This window comes from Ochotona curzoniae, unplaced genomic scaffold (genome assembly GCF_017591425.1).
Source record: "Ochotona curzoniae isolate NIBS_2020 unplaced genomic scaffold, NIBS_Ocur_1.0 contig_2692, whole genome shotgun sequence".
Classification (NCBI taxonomy): Eukaryota; Metazoa; Chordata; class Mammalia; order Lagomorpha; family Ochotonidae; genus Ochotona; species Ochotona curzoniae.
Window position 1 is genome coordinate 4,952,818 of NW_024465556.1, and position 21,771 is coordinate 4,974,588.

The window sequence follows — 21,771 nt, forward strand, 5'->3', positions numbered from 1 at the left end:
TACACACACACTTGTTCACACAACTATAGAATCTACTAGGGAAGATCAGCATAATGGAAAATAACAGTTGTACACAGCATGTATGTTTACTAGGATTCCTATACTGTTCTGTTGCATTATTTTCTTTTCCTACATTGCTAATGTCATGATACATTAATGTCTCATCAAGTTTAGCCTGTGAAAGTGAACTGAATGACTCTGCCATTGTATTGACTTGGGGACAAGTAGTAAGAGGGTGATATAGGAGGAAGCACAGAGATGGGGATGGATGATCCTCTGTGCATATAAATCTGTATCGGGGGAATGAACACATAAATAGCTATATATATATTTTTTAAATGTTGTAGTTTCAACAAGAAAATTGTTAAAGTTAGCCAGTTAAATAGTAATATTTTAAACTTCTGGTGTTTTAGCCCTCTCAAAATTAATCATGAATTTTAGTTAGTTTGCCTCAACTGAAAAATAAAACAATGTGAAGAGTAGCAGATGGTTAATAAATAAGAATGAGAGAAAATGAAGACAAATTATAATTTGGGAGATACAGTAGGCTATGTGAAACAGGCTGGAAACTAAAAAAAAAAAAGTGTTTTCTTTCTTAGGATTCATAATAGATTTTTAGAAAAAAAATGTGTTAACTGACTACAACACCTGTTCATTGTGGAATATCACTTTATATACATGATGCTTCAAACTATGACAAGGATGCTGAAGTATTGTAAACAAAACATTTACTTTCAGGGGCTCGCACAACATAACAAATTATGCCACTGCCTGCAATCCCAGCATCCCATCTGAATGCCATTTAGCTGCTGCACTCCCGGTTCAGGCCTCTGTTACTGCTCCCGAGCAAGCAGGGGAAGGGGGCCGGATTACTTGTGCCCCTGTTCCCATGTGGACAACCATGAGGAAGCTCCTGGTTGCATGGCTTTGTCTCGGCCCAGCCCTGGTTGTTGTAGCCCTTTGGAAAATGAGCCAATGGATGTAGCATTTCTCTCTGTCCAACTCCCTTCCCTTGCCACCCTCGCCCCTTATAACTCTGCCTACAAAATAAAATAAACCATTAATAAAATTTCTTTCATGCTGACTACTCATTGGAAAAGAAATTCAAATATAGAAATTATTTGATCATGTCTAACACAAAGGCAGAAAAAAAGCCAGACAATTCACTAAGAAAAAAACAATTTTAAATGTATCTAAGGCTTAGAAAAGAGTAGTTAAGTGTATCATTTTGCTTAATTATGTACAATTTGTAAGTCATTTAGTTTGATGTCAATCAGAGTTGTCATAGGTCTATACACATATTTTAAAATAGGTTATACAGATTACTAATGGAGCGCTATATCCTCACCAATAACACCTACATCTGCTTCTCCTGAATTGCACAAAACTAAGCACATTAATCAACATTTTCACCAAAACATGTTCCATATAGACAATATTTTATGAAAAGTAAAAACACATCAGCATTTCTCTAAAATGTGTTTCTCCTACTGATGAATCTTCTCTTTCTGTTAATGATGGTTTGAAGATAACATAGTATTACAAAATGATTACTGATTAATTTTGATGGCATTGTTTCATCAAATTTCCACTTGATTCTAATTTATGTAGGAAATACATCACTTTGACCTTAAGGGTTACTCTAGTGTCCCTCTATTATGTGTTAAATAAGGCTTAATCACACTAAACCAAAATGAAAGATTTAGTTCATTTTTTTTTTACTAGAGCATGTTTGTAAAGGGTACACTTAGCCGAAATCATAAAGGAACATAGATGTAACATATGTGAATTGTGACTGATGCAAAGTGAAGGGTGAGACAAAGAATCATGCTTTGCAATCTCTCAATTACTGGATGATATGAGCATTAAATAATTTGATAGTAAATAAAAAGTTAAGCATGTTAAGTCTCCACAAATGCAAACAACATTTATCTTTTCTACATCTTTATCAATATTTGCTGTTACTTATATTCTCCAGACAATGCACTGACTTTTCATAAACCAGTCATATTCATTCTCTGAAGCTTTAAATGGGTTCTTCCCAAATCCTCCATATAAACTTGTTTGGGCTTAATATCTGAATCACTTCTCCAGTGCTAAATTATACAGGACCTGTTCGAATGTAGTTATCTTTATAGAAACAGTTTACCTCCAATAACACCATTGCTTCCCTTCTGGTCCATCATCCCATTGCCTGGCACTGCTTTACTTTCCTTCCTAGACATACCTGCCTGTGCTCTGGTAGGGGGCATTTTTTTTTTTTTTGCCTGTTTTCTTCTCTCACGATTGCCTAGCACAGAATACAGCTTCACCATGTTATGTCAGTAACTATGTCTTGAAGAAGTGATGGCATTCCAGTAGTCTGTGACTACATGACTATACATGACTATACATGACTATACATGACTGAAGAGTGATTGGATCAGTAAGAGAATGGTTACAGTAGCAATTCATGTATAGTGAACCTTCAATACAAGTAGTTTAAAACAATAGAGAAGAGGAACCTATTAGCAGATGATTCACTTCACTTAGCTTTTTTTGCAACCACTTCTTTATTATAACACACAGAAAGTTGGAAAAAAAAATCTGACTAGTATGTATTGATTGGTAACTGTTCTTTTCTTACTCAAAACCAACGAGAGAAGTAAAGTAAGCCCCTAAAATTTTCACAAATCTCACAATTCAAAACACTTCTCTGTAGACCTGTAACTTATCAATAGCTAACAACAAGGAAAGCTGTAGCTTTAATAAGATTTTACAAGTGTTTATAATGGAAAAAACCTGGTTTCCAAAGTGTTCAGAATTGAGTTAGGTGGGCTTAGTGATAAACAAGCCAGCATTTGAAATGAGAATAAGAATTCATGACATACTAAATGCAGCATTTGGAAAACAAAATCAATGATTAGTACTAAAAAGATATTAGCCTCTGGCAGGCAGTTTTGGTAGACTGAAAAGAAAGCTCTTTTAATATATTAGCATGTCTTCACAACCCATTTAATAAACCCATTTGCAGTTTACCAAACTTGGAGTACTTCAAGGCTGCGTAGCCTATAAACAATTCCCCAAATCCTTTATTATTGACTGCAGCATAATTAAGAAATTCATTTTTTCTTGTTTTTAGTAATAAGTATGCATTATTTGTTTAAACTGCAAATCTGATATTAATATGAATGCTAACTTTAGTGAATACTTCAAAGTTTTGTGAAATAACAATAAGATAAGGGGATAACAAATACTTTAATATTCATTAATCCACATAGTACACATCCAATTAATTGAATTACATTAGCAATTCCATTTAGAAATGATGGAAATTTGAATGCTTGTTTTGAAAATTACTGCGGAGAGCATTTGAAATCCAAACAGTATTTTAAATAATTTTGGATTTACTCTTTTCATATAGTGCTAAGAATTCTGATAGTGATATTGATCCATTTCAGAAGTTCTGTGTCCTAATACAGAAGAAAACTCACAACCAAATATCTTCAGCAATGTTAATGAATACTCTAGCAACCAGTATTTGAATATGAGCAACGGAAGTCTTAGAGTCATTAATGCTGCAAAGAAATTGGGAGAAGGAAGGCATTAGGGAACAGGACATGGTGGAGCCTGCACACTCAGGAGAATGTGCATGGGTTAAGAGTAGCTGGATAAATATTGTTTAGGATGGTTCTACACTGAGAAACTCCCAAGAGTCTTACTCCAAGGGTAGTGGTTGACCTTTGCAGCTTCTTCCACCTCTAAGAGCCTAGATAACACTTCAGTGAATTACTTCCTAAACAATGGAAAACATTTACACAAGAAAAGTGCAAACATTGTGTGGAAGTGCAAATAAAAGTTTAAGACCTGGGGCTATTATTACCACCCAAAAGGATAAACCTGATGCCTACAAGTCATCAGGTCAAGCACTGGTTATGCCACTTCTAAATCAACTTCCTGTTAATGAACCTGGGAAAGAAGAGAGCAATTTAACAAAGGTTTATGACTGGACCTCCCAAGCTGGAGACCCGGGTGATGAGCTCCAGGCTTCTGGCTTTGGTCTGACCTAGCCCTAGCCAAAGCAAACATTAGGGGAATGAACCAGTGGATTGGATTCATTCTCATTCATTCATTCATTCATTCATCCATTCTCTCTCTCCCCCTCTATCTCTCCCTCTTGTATCTCTGTTCCTTCTCTGTAACTCTGGCTCTCAAACTAATAAATTAAGCATTCTAATCAAAAGTTCTTAAACCAAAGTCCTCACAGTCTCTTTCCACTAACATGTAAACCTATTGTTGCTCTTTCTTGATGAAGGAACATTTCTTTCTATTGCATCATCTTACTTAACATCTGCCAGCTTTTTATCTAAAGAAGAGACTGCATATTAATGATCTGTGGGTCATCTGAGATATGTAGACTGTTTTGACTTCTTAAAAGAATCAAAAATTTAACCTGAATGATTTCTCTCTAACATATAGAGCTTCCTATTACTGTGAAAGATCTTAAGGATATGCTTCAACACAATTACATAGGCTAATGGTGTTTTCCTTCTACTAAGGAAGATTTCTAGCAAAAATATATGGGAAATACACATTACAGAGCAGTACGTATAGGTTACAAATCTGCATCAAAAGAAACATTCATCAAACAGTTACATATTCATTTTAATTTATTTGAAAATTGGTTTCTTTCTGCTGGTTCATAACCTAGATGATCACAGCAGCCAGATCTGGGCATGTCCAAAACTGGTTGCCAGAAATTTAATCCAGAACTTCCGTATAGGTGGCAGGAACCCAAATATTTGAGCCATCATTGGCTACCACCCAGGACCTACATTGGCAAGCACCTGCAGTTGGTGTCAGAGCCACGAACTGAGCACTGGCCTTCCAAATGAGATGCAAGTGGCTTAACTGGCTTATTAACAGCGAGGCAAAACTGTGCCTCATACACTTATCAGTAATTTTATTTTTCCATTAACTTTCTGAAATACTCTTCTTACAAATCAGGGTAATTCTTACTGCTCACTAGGGTTCTTGCTTTAACAATTTGTTCAGATAAAGTTGATTCTAACTTCAGACATCTGCCTCAATTATCTGATGAAATACCAGGTTTTTAGAAAAGTGATTCATCATGACAGCATTATTTGGAAATATACATGTGTGTGACAGAATTTCATTCTACACAATTCAGATATTACACTTAGATGTGAGGCTACAATTTTAAGTATAAAAAAAAATAGTTACAAAATATATTGTCTCTTTCAATGCACCAAGCATTTGTAGAAAAAAAGTGTTACATGGCACAATTCCCTATTTTTTGCTTCATAAATACTAACAGGATCCTGAAATGTAAGCAGTTCTGAAGCCACAGACTTTATTTAAAAAAATTCTTTTAAATATTTATTTATTTTTATTACAAAGTCAGATACGAGAGGAGGAGAGACAGAGAGGAAGATTTTTAGTCCAATGATTCACTCCCCAAGTGACTGAAAAGGCCGGTGCTGTACCGATCCAAAGCCAGGAGCCAGGAACTTTCGCCAGGTCTCCCACACAGGTGCAGGGTCCCAAGGCTTTGGGCCATTCTTGACTGCTTTCCCAGGCCACAAGCAGGGAGCTGAATGGGAAGCAAAGCTGCTGGGATTAGAACCGGCACCCATAAAGGATCCTAGCCCTTTCAAGGTGAGGACTCTAGCCACTAGGCCACCTGCTGGGCCCCAGACTTTATTTTTTTTTAAGACTTAATTATTTTTATTAGAAAGTTATATATACAGAGGAGGAGAAATGGGAAGATCTGTCTCCTGATTCACTCCTCAATTTGCCACAATGGCTGGACCTGAGCCAAACCAAAGCCCAGAGCATTTTCCAGGTATCTCGCACTGTTCTTGCTTGTTTTCCTAGGTCACAGGCAGGGAGCTTAATGGGAAGCTGGGTCACTGGGACATGGAACTGGTGCCCACATGGGATGCCTGGGTGTGCAAGGTGAAGACTTAAGCTGTAAGGCTACTGCTCTGGGTCCCAAGGTCCACAGACACTAACAGAAAGTTTTCTCTTTGTGAAAATGAACTAGTGTACTAGATATTTAAACTTTTGAGTATCTTGTGCCTTTCTCATATTCTTTATCCTAAGATCATTTCAACTAGCTCGAACTATTCTATAACATAGTGCTGGCCAACAAAAAGAACACCTTTATAAACATTTAAATGTTAAATACATATTTTCATCATGTAACACTTAGCTTAAAGTTTCAGAATATTTTTATTCTGTTGGCTATTCTGTCCATTAATCTAATATGCCTTTTGTTAGAAGTATGTAAAACTTTGGTGAGATTTGGAAGATTTTAAGACATTGTTTGAGTAACTTCTTTGTGTCGATTTAAAAGATACGTAATTGACAAATACAAGGACAGAAAAACACTAACACATTTTTTTAAATGTAAGGTTCTATTCTAACTCTAGTAATATTGACAATGAAGAAAAATATACAGAGGGCAGTTTCCAAACTATCTATAATGGCATACCTTTTCAAATATAGACCCAACGTCTATGTTCATGCCAACACTCCCCTACCTACAAGACTGAATCAGAGAATGTTTAGGGCTAGAGTAACCATGTACATTTAGCATCCCTTAGTATGACCTCTTTCAGATTCCTGAAGGGATAGCGAGATACCCAACCTCAAAATTGGCTGATAACTGGGCTCTAGAATGTGTCCTTACAAGAAGGGCAAACTTCTTCATTGATTCAACAGTCTTAAATAACTTGAGCAATTTTTCAATTACGAGCACCTATCAGTACCAATTTTCACTTCTCAAATTTACTGAGCGTCCATGATATATTTTTAATGTTAAATCTATAGAGAATCCTTAGGTTGGACCTGTTAAGCTTTCTATATTCTTCACCCGAATCTTGGGAACACTTTTCTTTACATGTTCCAAGCAAGACAAAAACACATTTTCCCCTCCTTTATGTGCAGTGTTCTTTTTATATTTATCCAGACACCTACGTTTCATTTAAGACAAAATTTGTGAATCTATATGAATGATAAGCTGTAGCAGTTGTTAAATCAGCCACGGAGTATACTATAGCTGGAACCCAACGTTTTTTTTTTTTTTTTTTAGTGAGACAAATTTATAAGCATAGGTAATAAATTCTCCCCTCCCATTATTTGTCCCTAAGTTCTACAATGGTGTAGTCATTCATTTAATTGTCACAGGCTTAGCTTTCTGACATATAACTATATCATGGCATGGGAAGTACAGAAAAAGAAGGTAAAACATGATATACAAGTATAATTAAAAATAGTAATGGGAATTCTACTATTATTCAGGAGTCAGGACGCATTCTGTATTCAGATTTTATTTTTCAGCGTGCTCCACAGTGGGCTTTTAAATGACTCCAGTGTAACTGTTTTTGAGCTCTCCTTCGTAGGGATCTCATGCCACAAGCAATTCGGAATTCACTGAAACTAGAAAATGTTGTTCCAGAAAGGAGTGTTAGACAGTATTCATTAAACATAGAAAGTACATCGTAAATCTGTTTCCCTACACACACTCCCCTACCAAAATGCAATTTCACACTATGTTCAACAGACTAGTGTAAACATTTCTGGTGGATGTCAAGAACCAATGTTCAATTTGTGTTCATTCAGTCTCCAAAACTCATAATCTTGGATTTCTGATAATTGTCATGAACTCCTTGTTCAGTCTGATGGTGATCTGATTAAGCTGTCATCAGTATAGCTCTGAAGACATTTTATTACTAAAAACCAAAAGATGTAGGAAAATAGAACAGAAGAAGGGACAGAAATAACTGTCCTATAGGGAGTTTCTTAGATAGCCTAAAGAAAATCAGGGGAAAAAAAATCTCATGGATTGTTTCTCTGTGACTTTTAGGAGACATATTACTATATCCTATTTTATAATATTTGGCAGAGGTTCATTTGATTATCATATTTTTAGAAATCGAATGTTAAAGAGAAATGCAAAGCATTTATTCTCACAGTTGGTATTTCTACTCCCTGTGATGACACTCAAATAACTTTGGCAGCATCCTAAGCACTTGGCAGATTCCACAAAATATGCCAAGGAAAGAACACACCATCACCACTGCATCACATTCTTGTAAAACACAAATATTGAAACTTCATCACATATAATTCTACAGCACTGCTATGGCAACATGTTTGCATTTGAGATCCTTTCAAAAGCAGGATTCTAATCACTACAAAAAGAGATAAAATATCATTTGCACTGTGTCTATAATCATCTAGTTGTTCAAGTAGGTTTTATAGACAACACACCTTAAAATACGTTTCTTCAGTAAAACCAGATGTTTTATTTTGGCCCAGCTATACTTTCAAGGTAATATAGTAACAATGCGAAAATACAACTCAACTACGTCTCAGGTTTACTGTTATTTGGGTCTGTATAGCACCATGGGTTAAGCAGCTGCCTGGAATGTTGGTACACCATAAGAGCATCAGTTTAGGTCCTAGCTGCCCCAGATTCCATCCAGCTCCATGACAGTGTGTACGGAAAGTAGTGGAAGAAGACACAAAATCTTGGGTCTCTGACACCCATAAAAAAGAGCCTTAAATGCAGCTTTAGACTCCTGGCTTCATTCTGACACATTCTTTCCTACTCTGGCCATTCGGGCAATGAGTGAGTAGATATAAGAACTCTCTACCTCTGTCTCTCACTCTATTCTCACTCTTAGTCTCTCTTGTCATACTCATAACTCTACTGTTCAAATAACTCTTGTTTTAAAAAGTAATTGTTTAAAAAGTAATTGCAGAGCATTAGAGAATATAGGAATTTTTATGGATCAAAACAGATAATAATAAGTATTCCATGTTTTCAAATTTGGAATTGGACTTTTTCTTTTCCCCCAAAATATACATTCCTTATTCAGTATATTTATACAAACACAATAACTCTGAAAATTGGCTTCATTTGTATTAGACATGAATTTTAAATGATCAAAAATGCTATATTTTGTAACTATTTAGTGATGCTACTATTTAATGAAGATGCTTAAACCTGTTGTGGCCATGAATGCTGTGGATAATAATGATACTACATAGAATTGGCAGGGTCAAGCAAAGTAGCCTAGTGGCTAAAGTCCTAGTCTTGCATGTTCTGGGATCCTATATGCTGCTGGTTTTAATCTCAGTGGCCCGGCTTCTTTTCCTGCTCCCCACTTGTAGCCTAGGAATGCAGTTGAGGACAGCCTAAAGCCTTGGAACCCTGCACCTGTGTGGAAGACCCAAAAGAGGCTCTGGGCTCCTGGCTCCAGATTGGCACAGCTCCAGTCATTGAGGCAATTTGGAGAGTGAATCAACAGATGGAAGACTTTCCTCTCTGTCTCACCTTCCCTCTGTACAACATACAAATACAATAAATCTTTAGAAAATAAAGAATATGCAAAAAAATATCGGTTTTGTCAAGTCTCCAAATGAAAAAAAGAATAGTGTGTAATACAATGTAATAACCCTGATGAAGTCAAATAAAACAAGAGTTTCAAACATTATATAAGATTCCAATAAACGTGCAATTTGTATTACATGAAAGAAATTACTCTGAGAGACCTCCTGATCTAATCCTTCTTAAAAACACAAAAACAGAAGAAAATTTTGTTTAAAATAGAAAGAAAACACAAACCAAGCAAACCCAACAAAGGTCAATCATAAAACTTGTTCACAAAATAAACCACAGACTTATTCATATGCTTAGAGTAACTTGAAGTCCAAGCAGAAACCCAGAATATAACCATTTTACTACTGCCTAAAAGAGGAGATTTACATTTTTATGTATGATAATTCAGAAAGCAAAGCAATACTTACGTAACTATTCACACTCTCGGAAAACTCTATGACTTTCAGTTTACATGGCCACATGTATGAAACACATTCTATATGCCAATGCAGAAAAAAATTGGGCTCCATCTAGACACATTCTTGGGCTGACCCTGGATTTAGTAACTTCTTCTCAACCAAAATTGAACATCCCTACCCGTTGCAACGGGTATCTCACAACACAGTCTAAGTGAAGAATTTTCAGAGACTGACGTAAATTAAATCCACAGAGGCGAAAAGTTAGAAGAGAACTGCTTAAGAATCTAAAGTGAAACTTTCACTTAGCAATCCCACTCAACAGTTTGATTATGTAAAAAAAAAAAAAGGAAATCCATTAGTCAGATATTTGTAAAATACAAAACTCACTCACCATTACGACTTTCTTCATCTATGGCAACTATAGTAGCTGGTGGTCCTCCCCTAGCTAGTTTGCAGTCTATATAGAGAGAAAATAGACAAAAGTAAGACTCAACAGCTGCAGGAACATTCATCCAGAGATCCAGTTCACTGAGATGTACAAAAATGTGTGCAAAGAAAAACAATACAATCAAAACAATTTCCAGTGATAGTTAAAACATTTTATCATTCTAAAATATTTCATAAGAACAAGCCAAATTCCTTAAACCGCTGTAACAAATCCCTTTGCATATCACACAATCATTCAAATCTTGTAGAAAAAAAAAAACACCAGGAGGGACCACTGGAGAACAGAAGTCCTTTAGGACAGAGATAATGGGATGGTGATTTAACCCGCAGCAATGACTTAAAGAATGATTAACAAGGATAAACTGTAATTAAAGCTTCACAACAGAAACAAACATAATTGGATTTTAATTGTGATAAAAAGTCTAATTACAGAGAGTGTGTAGAATTTTAAGAATGTTCTAAAGAGACTAAAACAAAGACAGACAAGCAATGCTCAATGAGGTTGTTTGTGGTTTTTATTTTTTGTCATCTTACCCTCATATTGCCCATCTGCAGTCAAAAGTACAGAGTCATCAATGAAGCACATCAGAAAAATGAAGGGAAGAAAGAACAGATGTACATGTTTAGTCAGAGTTAAGAATAAAAAAGGCATTCAACGCAACAGACACATCACCAAATGATTTGCAAAACTGGAATGTACAAAATCTTTTCAATTTCATAATGCTAATTCAATATTAGCACTTAATTTGAGAACTTGCATCCACTGTATTTAAAAATCAATATGCATAAACTTGAAAACAGTATAAAGTATATTTGCTTCCTACAAATTCCTGATGAAAAATTTGTGAGCCTTCTAATGAAAAAATCTGAAAGAATACTGCATGCCAATCAGTAATGCTGATTGATTCATTATGTCAGGCACAGTTAATGTCCTGCCAAGAACATCATGGTAATAGATATAAAAGTAGTATCATGGCCTGAAATATCCATGACAATTAAAAAGTGAAGTTTTAGCATGCAAGATACAAAGTGCACATTTCTGGGATAAAAGCAGTTCTCCCGGGAAGTAGTCACTAAAATCAAGAGTGTCAAGCTATATACATTTATATAACTTTATACATATGTATACATATATACACTTATATCAATGGCAACCTTTTGAAGAACAGTATATACTAACTTCATGCAATGCTATCCATATATGTGTGTTATTTGGAACATGATTTAAATTATTTACCTGTTTGTAAAAAACCTGTTTTTCACATTTTATAAAAATGTTTTCATGAATAATAATGCCTTACACACAGTTGTTCTGAGGAATGCGCTTTCTCCCTTAAGTAAGGAAGCTCCCAACACTGCAGGCTTTCTCCCTTAGCCCGCCTCGATATTCAAGGAGTTCTGATTCATAACATTTTCAGATGTAATATCTCATGTCCTTTAAACTATTTTTTTATTCTTCCTGTACTTGCTGGTACCAGTTAGTCCTTGTCACTTCCACTTTGAAATCATCAATTGTCTCCCAGAACTTCTGTTCTTCATTCAAATATTTATTTCATGAATCAAACAATAAACTTTCCCTTCTCTGCACATAAATACCATATGTATTTTCTTTGGAGTAAAGAAAAGCCTGGAGTTGGAGCGAGACACTCGGAAATGTGATAAAGACACGGCTTGCTCACATCCTCTACTGGGATGCACTTTGATTTTCAAGCTTGACTCCACCCCATCCCGAGTTTCTTGTTGAGGTGTACCCTGGGAAGGTGACGGCTCAATTACTGCCCTCCCCCACACTCATGTCAAAGCTGTGGTAGAGCTGCTGATCACTGATTTCAACATGGTTAGACTCTGGGTATTATGGGCACTTATTGAAGATTTATTTTTCTTTCTCTCTTTCTTTATCTCTCCTTCCCTCCTCAATTTTCAAATTAAAAAACAATAGTAAATTTTAAGAGAAAAATTTTCTCAAGAACATTAAAAAGTTTTCACATTAATAATCCAATATCCTTAAAAGAATCGAGCACTCTATACTTCAGTCCAGTCAGTCCCCTTACTCTTGTTGGGATGTATATTGTATTTTACAGCCTTTTTCTTACATTGATTAATTTTACCTCAACATTTGCCTGGCAATTTCAACCTTCCTCATAAGAATCAGATAATCCCCTGGGGTGGGTGGGAAATTGGGTGGGCCTTCTCCCTTAATACCCCCCTTTAAGCATGAAGTAAAGAGTATGGAAAAAATAATGGTCATTCCCACATTCCTGTAGCCCTTGTACCTTTTTACCCTAATTAACTATGTAAAGATCGTCAAAATATAATAAAAAAAAAATAAAAAAGAATCAGATAATCCACCTATTCCATGAAATCCTGACCATAACTGCCAACTGAAATTTCTATTTCATTCTCATATTCTCATATTTTGTGTAGGTTACCCTTCATTATACATTCAGACTTCATTAATTAATTTTTCTGGTATATTAATTACTGTGGACTAAACATAGTGTGTTGGCCAAAAGTTAAAATATTTATTAAGAAGTGCTGCTCACCACCCAGTGCAGTAGCCTAGTGGTTAAAATCCTCATTTGCATGTGCCAGGATGCCATATAGGCACTGGTTTTTATTCTGGCTTCTCCACTTCCATTCCAGCTCCCTGCTTGTGGCCTGGGAAAGCAGTTGAGGTTGGCTTAAAGCCTTGGGATCCTGCACCGCATGGGAGAGCAGGAGGAAGCTCCTGGCTTCAGATCAGCTCAGGTCCTGCTGTTGTGGCTACTTGGGGAGTAAACCAGTGGATGGAAGATCTTCTGCTCTGTCTCTCCTTCTCTCTGTAAATATGACTTTCCAATAAAAAAAAAAAATCTTTTAGTAAAGGAAAAAGAAATAGTCTGCTTTCCGCATGCCAATGCCTGTCTGTTACTTGTGCATTATGCTTCCTATTCAGTTCCTGGTTTTGAATCTGGCTTTCAATATTCAGGCAACACCAGAAATTTCAGTTTCAATGTAGCATTCTAAAATCTGAATCCACTTGCTATTGCCAAACCTTATGTGACCTATTTCAGTCAATGGCAAAGTTCTTCGACAAATTTCTTAAGTCAGAAATGAGGAAGACTTGTTTGATCCTACCAGTTTGCTTAGCTATCCTACATTGAATTCTTCAATAAGTCCTTAGTGACTATCTATGTCCCTGCCTGTTGTTCAAGAACACCACGTTAACGTTCGGTTTTCCTAACTAGTATTCCTTCAGGTATTCCTACTACCTACGCTTCTATTTTCAACCAGAGAGAGAGATTTTGCAAATAAAACTGCATTCACTTCTGATGAAAAACTAAGATTTGTTTTATAGCCTTCAACACTCGAAACAATCTGATTTTAGAACGTCTCATCTATGTCCATCCTGCTACCTGCTCTTAGCATTGCATGCAAATTTTAAACTTTTTTCCTTAATTACTCCATGACCCATCCTCAACCATCTCAAGATCTTTCAATGCTGAATGATTTTTTCTTCCTAATTTTTACGTTCAATTTGTTTCATTTGCATATCCTTAAGATTGTAAGCATATGACCCAATATCTAAAAAATTATGTTTTAGTCACCATACTAGTTAAGGTTTCTGATATACACATTCATAACTCTGTGTCTTGTGGTATTAATTTACAAGTGTTTTATTTCCCTCTAACAGAAAACTCAGTGCTATTTTTGCTCCTCAAGGTTGTGTCTCATGGAAAGCTTACCTAACAAAGTTGATTTTCGGAGAATTATTTATTAAGTGCAAGAATAAATGCCTTCAACAAACTTTGTGACAATGTAGTAGAAAGTGAGCATGCTACACTTAATCTTATTTTCCTTTTAATTTTTGAGATATACTTGTCAAGCGTAAGTAATAAGAAGCAAATTCATTGTCTAAGGCAGGATCATTGGAGCTATTTTTGAAGATATGAAAGACTACAACTAAACAGAGATGTACACATCCTGTACGAATCTCACATTATTTGAAAGTAGTTAATAAACATAACAGGTGACCTGAAATAACAGAGAGGCAGTGAATAAAGAAGGAGGAAAATGTTGGTTTATATCTAACTGCTTACAGTTTATTTAACTCCAGATTCTTAGCTTCCACTTATATGGACTGAGGAACTTTCATGGAGTTTGACTCCTCTTAGTACCCTGTTAGTAGCCACATTGGATTCCAAGCTGCTTCATTCACCTATCAAATTGTACCTTAAGTAAATAAAATCATACTTTATGTGAAGATCATAAATCCTTTTCTATCATCTTAGAATTTTTAGCTCAGCAATTTATTTAGTAGCTGCTTATTATTACCAGATAATTAATCTGACACCTAGAAGAGTGTCTAATAGGATTTGCTTGATATATTTGTTTCACTATGGAGTATACTTATGAATAAAAATAAGCAATTATCCTATACTTAGCACAGTCATTTTAAATCATTTAAACAGAATGAATCCTACTAGGGATATGACACCACTTAGGACACCTATATCCCATATTAGACTGGTGAGTTTAGAATCATGATAAGGCATCTTATCTTACTTCCAGCTAACACATATCCTGTGAAGCAGTAGATGATGGCTCAGCTACTTGGATCCCTGGGAGGTGAATGGGAGACAAGATAGAATTTTTGGCTTCAGACTTTAACTTGGTTCAGCCATGATGCTGTGAGAGTTTGTTAAGTAAACCGGCAATGAAACATCTATTTTTAAAATCTGCCTTCAGTCTATTCTTACAGTAAAAACAAAACCAAAAAAAAAAAAAGTGTTGGTGTCAAAAACTCAATTTGTCACCTTGTTGTTTTTGCTTAAGTGTTTGCACTTTCACACACATGTATAAATGTATTTACACTGAATCAGCTTCTTAGTTGCAAGAGATTTGACCTCTCATTATGCAAAGTAGTGTTCTCTCTTCAAATATTGGACTATGCCAACACATCATTTTCAATTTGAGTGCCCCAAGCAGTTGCAGAGGGACTGTTCTCATTTTCCAGTTGATCTTTTGTATATTCATTTCCAGGAAAATCTACACAGGAGTGACATCTTTTGACAGGACTAGCTTGTTTTACATTTTTATTGTGTTACTGAAAAGAAAAAAAAAATAGTTGGATTATGAAATGTATAGGATCAATGGAGCAATACTCTCAGTTGTGTCATTTAAAATTACAGTCAATGAAGATTCAGAATTGGACCATGACTGAAGCAAAGACAAATAAACTGAGTGAATCACAGTATACAGCAAGTAGTAACTTCTAATTCAAGAATAAGATATACTATTCAGAATCTCTTTTCACTTTCCGAGAAAAAGAGACAGAAACACACACACACTGAGAAAGCGTGAGAAAAAGAAGAGAATGACAGAGAGCAAGAGCAGGAGAGGAGGGATGGGGGAAAGGAAGGGAAGAGGAAGAGGAGGGGAGGAAAAGCAGGGAGGAGTGGGGAGAGGAAAGCAGAGTGGAAGGGGAAGGGAGTGGAAGGGAGAAGCGGGAGAAGAGTGAAGAATTCCTCTGTCTTCTGGTATGTTCTCCAAAGACTGGCAAAATCTGGACTGGGCCAGACTGAAGTCAGGATCCTGGAACTGGGTTTAGGTATCTCACAAAGGTAGCAGGGAAAAATACTTGTGTTCTCACATGTGGTAATACACACATCACAGACAGTGTACTACCAGGAAGCTGGTAACACTTGAAACCAGGGATGTTGGCATACCAAATGACAGCTTTGCTTCTGTGCCAAATGTCCACCCATTAGCAGTCTTTTGGAATTCACATTTATAGATCTCAAATGTCACCAATGACAGAGCAAAATATATTCACTGACGGCTACATAGCACCATCAATTGGATTATCTAATTTAAGATTTTCTAATAGCAAAACCTAGTAACAATGCTGAAGTCATTATTGATTATTCTATATCACTGCTTTCATCAGGTCAATACTGTAGAGTCCATGAGATATACTTCTAAAACCTACCCTGCCTACTTCATTGTATTCTTATTAGTCTGCCAATGACAATTTGTAAATAGATGGCATATGGTGAAAGAAAAAAAAATAAAAGATTCTTATGTTGAAAGACATATGCAATCAAGAAAGGTAAGTTGGGACCTACAGAAAGAAGAAAGCACAACAGGTACATAATTATAACATTTTTTAATTACTGGCGTTATTATAATACTTTATTATTTCATGTAAATTCAATGTCAAAACATTCTCAAACTGTATCCAAATGCAAATTTTCTTATTTCTGGTATGGTTTACACTGCTGAAGAGAGAAGGTTGGTTGGTTTTCCTTAAAGCAGGTTTTCGTAACTTCCCTTAACTTTCAGTGAGTAACAAGGTTTACACACAAGGAACTTAAGAGGATCAATCCTAGATGAAAGGACTAGTATTACTACATATGATCAGAAGAGGCAGGACAATGTGGAGCTTACGAACATGCCCTTTGCAGACTGCTCAGGCTGAATACCAGCCACAAATAAGGAAATATTTGATCGCGTCTCAGCCTTTTGGCTAAGATCAAGCATGGTAAGGAAGTGATTATTTTAGCATATTAGTATGTTTCTTAAACTTTCCATAGCACAGGTACATTATGTGTTTAAAAAAAATGTTAGAGAGTTCTTCCTGCAAAGTAAATAATTTTTAAGTTTGTAAAGGTAGTTTTTATTTCAACCAAATGAGCTAGTCAAATCTAATCACATGTCTTTACAGTGAAAATGCAATGATTTCTATATATCTTTGAGTATTTTAATAATGGTTTCTTATATTTTTGAAATGTAAAGGAAAATCAGTATTTTATTAGTAAATCAACTTAAACTTACAATATGTTAGCACTTTTTTTTCTGGAATAGCAACAATACCTTTAATTATACATCAGCATACTGCTACAAAATGAAAATATAACTGAATCATGAAAAAATTCCATTTTGAAAAATGAGACATTTATAAATTAAAATAATTGTATTTTGATAATTCCATATAAAGTAGACTATACAGCTGTTCTAAAAACTATTTCTAATATCTTTAATATTTTATTTTTGATTATTCTACATCTCTCTAAAAGGTGTTTTCCATTATTTATTTTGTTCTTTCATATTTTCTACTTTGACTTTTTATTTTATAATTGAAATACAAAAAAGGAAAAGAGGGTAACAATATATTCATGAGGAAAACAAAATTATGCAAGAAACATTTTATGGGAAGCACTTAATTAGTTATTTTATTGTGTAATTACTCTTAATGAGAGGGTTCAGAGGAAGTTTTCAATCATTATTCTCACAAAGATATTCAAAGGTTAAAGGAAAATGCTGAAGCATCAATATCACTGTTTAAAGTTTTGCTGTTCAAACAGATTCTTAATAAGCCTTGGCTTATAACATAATTTGCTTACTTTAATAAAATTCTTTGCCACAAGTCAATGATGTGTACCTATGCCATCAGAAGCAAATCCCATTGATTAAATTATAAAGATTTGAGCATATTTGTTTCCTTACCATATAAAAAATCATGTCCATATAAATATCACATCTGTAGTTCATATGTGACATAATTTCAATGTGAGAAAGATCTGGCAGGTTTATGAAAGCCAGAGTACTAACGTAATTATCTTGCTTAAAATAATAATAGCTTATACTTCTGCAACCTCAGAAAATTATAATATTTAACCTTTTGCTATGCCATCCAGGATATAAATATCTTTCATTTTGTATGAAGCAAGACATTTGTCAAAGGAGTGGGGAAAAAGTAGTTCATACTACTGGCTGGAGAATATTGATGTGTTTGGGTATATTCAAATGATAGGAAAAATCACAATGCTTTGCCATTGTCTTATTTTCTTTTATCTTGATGGAGCATGTTCTTAATGTCCATTATAAAGGGGGAACTCTGCAGCTGAAATGATTTGGGGCTGCTGCTATAGGAATAGAAACATAGTGCTTCAAAACAAGCCTCAAAATATCCATTTTTTACTTTCTCTAGCAATCTCATCTCAGTTTCTCAGAGCTTTCTCTTAAACCTCATTCTTTCTAAGAGTTATAGAGGCAAATATTATTGCACAGGAAACCTAAATGAAGAATGGAAAATTCTGCAGGAACACAATTTCCTCCCACTGTTCAAAATGAAGACGAAGCAGCAGAGCATGATGCCTACAAGTAGCAACTATTTAAAAATAACATTTCATTTAATGAATAATTTATTTTTGCAACTTTAGCTTTGCAGAGAGGAAGATCTAGTTAGGGAAGTAATATGATCTGACACTATCTTAGGCAAGTTGAAAACTTGATGGCCAGCTGCAGAAGGCTTTTGTGGCTCCAGGTTGAAAAATACAAACATACAAGTTAATTCCTTCAAAGTGGTAGTATTGACCATATGAAACACATTACTGGTAAATTGAATGTTTTTAGCTTTAAACTTTTTCCTAGAGTTGTCAGAAACAGGAACTTGACCCCTTTCCACATTTAGAGATGACATCATTGGCAGTTTCCTATGTTTGTGAAGAAAGCCATTTGACCTGCAGAATTTACCATTCACGGCATGATTTTAGACAATCCTCTGTAGAGATGCCTGCCATTGTGAAGATTTGCTGCTATTTCTGAGAAATTCTCAAGGGTCCATACTTCCTATTTTTAATCTCTCATATCACACATTTTACCACCAGTAAAACCCAAACAGTTTTGTGCTTCATCACTGCTTCATTTGGTGCTTTCCAGAACAATTTTAAAATTTTATAGTCAGTCTTCCAATCATACTTTCCTGTGCATAATGGCATATATACAAAATACTTCAGTGCAAGGAGCAGAAAACAATCTTTCATGTTTTCCACTGTCTTAACAGCAAATTATTATGCTGATCTTCAAATCATTCTACCTGAATATGATACTAAACTTTTTATGCTGTTAGATTTTTGCCTCATAATGTTGGTAGAGCTTATTTTTAAGTGGTGGTATTTGGTACTGAAATTTATTCACTGCATGGGAACTCCACATTCTATATTGGAAGGTCAGGATTAAGTCCTATCTGCTCAGCTTCAGATTCAGCTTTCAGCTTCTTAATGTACACCCTGGGTAGTCGGCAGGTTCTAATCACTTCATTTGGTTTTCTATTATCCGTGTGGGAGATCTGGATAGAATTTTGGACTGCTGGCTTCAGCTGACCCAACCCTGACTATTGAAGGAATCTGGGGATTTAATAAGCCAGAAGGAAGATCTCTTCCACTCTGCCTTTGTAAGTTAGTTAAAAGGCTGTTGTGGAAGATTTTAATTATAATTAGATACAAGAATCATTACATGAGATCAACATAATATTTATACATTATTAAATTTGTGAATGCCAGCTCTAGAAAGAGTCCTCTAAAACAGCAAAAAAAGTAATGAATATGGACAAAATGAGAGATAGTTTAGAAGACACATACTAAATTTAAGAGAACAAAAATTATTAAAGTGGGTGTAAGTATACAAAAAGCATAGGTGTATAAACTCAATAATATTTTTCTAATAAAACAGCTTTAATACTGCTTTATGGTACATTTGCACTAATTAATATTGGCGTTAATAATCTTAGACCATCACAAAATATTTAATTTATGCAAACTTTAAATAAGCCAAAAGTATACACTCTACTTTAGAATGATTTACATCCACAAGCTTTATAATAAAACTGGTTACAAATTACAATGGAGTGATAATATTTTTATTCAAATTGTCAAAAAGTGTTAGTTGTGTTTAGACCATAAGAGAACAAAATACTGATTTTGGTGGAACTATTAAGTAGATTTTGTACTAAAAGTAATAAAGCATGCTAGCCAGAAATTTGAAAACAATATAGAAAGGATTTTAAGAAACTGATCTTTCTTCCGGGAGTTTTCCTTTGGATACCATGCAAATAAGGAAATGCTCAACATATGTAACTGTTGCAAAAAGTACTTATAATTATATGTCTAATTGTATTATTGGGATTTCAATACATTCTGTAGATTTCACATAAATTGTACATTGAGTTGCACACTCTAATCTCCCTTTTTGTTCTTTTTTCTTCTGTTTTTGTAATACTAAAGTTGGGTGGCTTAAAACTACACTTTTTAGAATCATTGGAAGATATATTGAGAATATACTGACAAAATCCTCAGAACAAATGCAAGAATGAGCCAAAGGATCAAAGCTAATCACAACACAGGAAGTATGGATATTTGCAATAAGAATTGGTAGAAAAATTAGTGTCAGATCCATTGCACCAACTTTAGGTGCATTATTGTGGTGTCCAAAGCAGATCCCGGTACTTAGATATATATCTGGTTCTCTCTAAATCATGCCTCTGTAGCAGTCAAGCTTCATGCTTGATGTTCTAAGTCATGTGATGCATGTTGATAAATCCATTCTAGATGAAACTACTTGGAATTTTAAAATTAAAGTATGAAATCTGATAAATAAATCACTCAAACACATACTGATGCTGCTGAAGAGATTTTGATGTATTGAATGATGATGTGAGGTTAAAAAATAATCAAAATCATGTTTTAGATAGGTATGTAAATTTTGGTCTTATTTTCAATTGTAAAGGTTCACAAAGCTCCAATGTTAAAAGTTATCATAGTTACTAGTGTTTGCATATTGCTTAAAATTCCTGAATTGTTCATCCATTTATAACAATAAAATATAACAAATATATTCGAGAAGAATAAAAATGATTTCTAAGTTATCCACCACCACCCCCCCAAAAAATTAGGAGGAACAACACAATCCTTAATAGATCAACAGTATAAGTGATGGATATTGTAATCTGAAATCTATCACATCAAGAGATAGTTAAAGCCCATTAAGCCATAGAGATTTCCTTCCCATAATTTTGTCACAAGTCCTCTGGTAACCACCATTTTGCCTACTGTATAAAGAACAGTACTTATTGCTGAATAATCTCTTCAACATGGTATAATGCTCATCAATGCAGACTGGCATTTGACACATGCAATTGATGATATTGTGACAAGGAGGTCCTCAAAGAACTAGAAAACTTTGTGTTCACTTGAGCAACCCAGCAGCAGTTTCCTGCTCCATGAAGACTGTCAAGATATTGAAGAAAAGTTTCACAGATCAATGGTGAATACAGCCAGGGAAAGCCATCATTTAATATTGGATGACATTTATTATATTCCAAAATTTTAGCTGCCTTTCCTCTACTTGTAATCTATTTTAATTCCATTCAATGTACAATGAGATATGGCTCACCAAGAACAGAATGAGCTGATAAGGTTTCTGAAGGCAAAGAGATAGATGAGCATGTAGACTTTTAGCATGACATTTATTATTGCTTAACTACATCTCACTGCAATGTTTTATATACACTACAGATCATCTAGACATCTAAATTTTCCTTCCATTGTTTGGTGTATTATCATTATGTTATCTCTTCAAAAATGTCAAATACATCACATAACCAAAAAGATAGCTAATGTATTTGTAGTGTTTAAAAACCAATAGCATTACAATAAAAATAATATTTATTGCCTTATTGCTTTCAAGTAGGAA

The 21,771-nt window shown here is 34.8% G+C and overlaps 1 protein-coding gene across 4 annotated transcripts in view; it reads right to left on the reverse strand.

The window, feature by feature from the left end:
• PCDH15 (protocadherin related 15) overlaps positions 1-21,771 on the reverse strand; it is a 496,526-nt gene that overhangs the window by 423,429 nt on the left and 51,326 nt on the right. The window contains exon 2 of one of the 4 annotated variants that reach the window (XM_040975792.1): positions 10,202-10,267. The exons of the other annotated variants lie outside the window; for them this stretch is intronic. Within the exon in view, the coding sequence (XP_040831726.1) occupies positions 10,202-10,267 (66 nt within the window). The remainder of the gene's footprint in view (positions 1-10,201; positions 10,268-21,771) is intronic. 4 annotated transcript variants of the gene reach the window in all.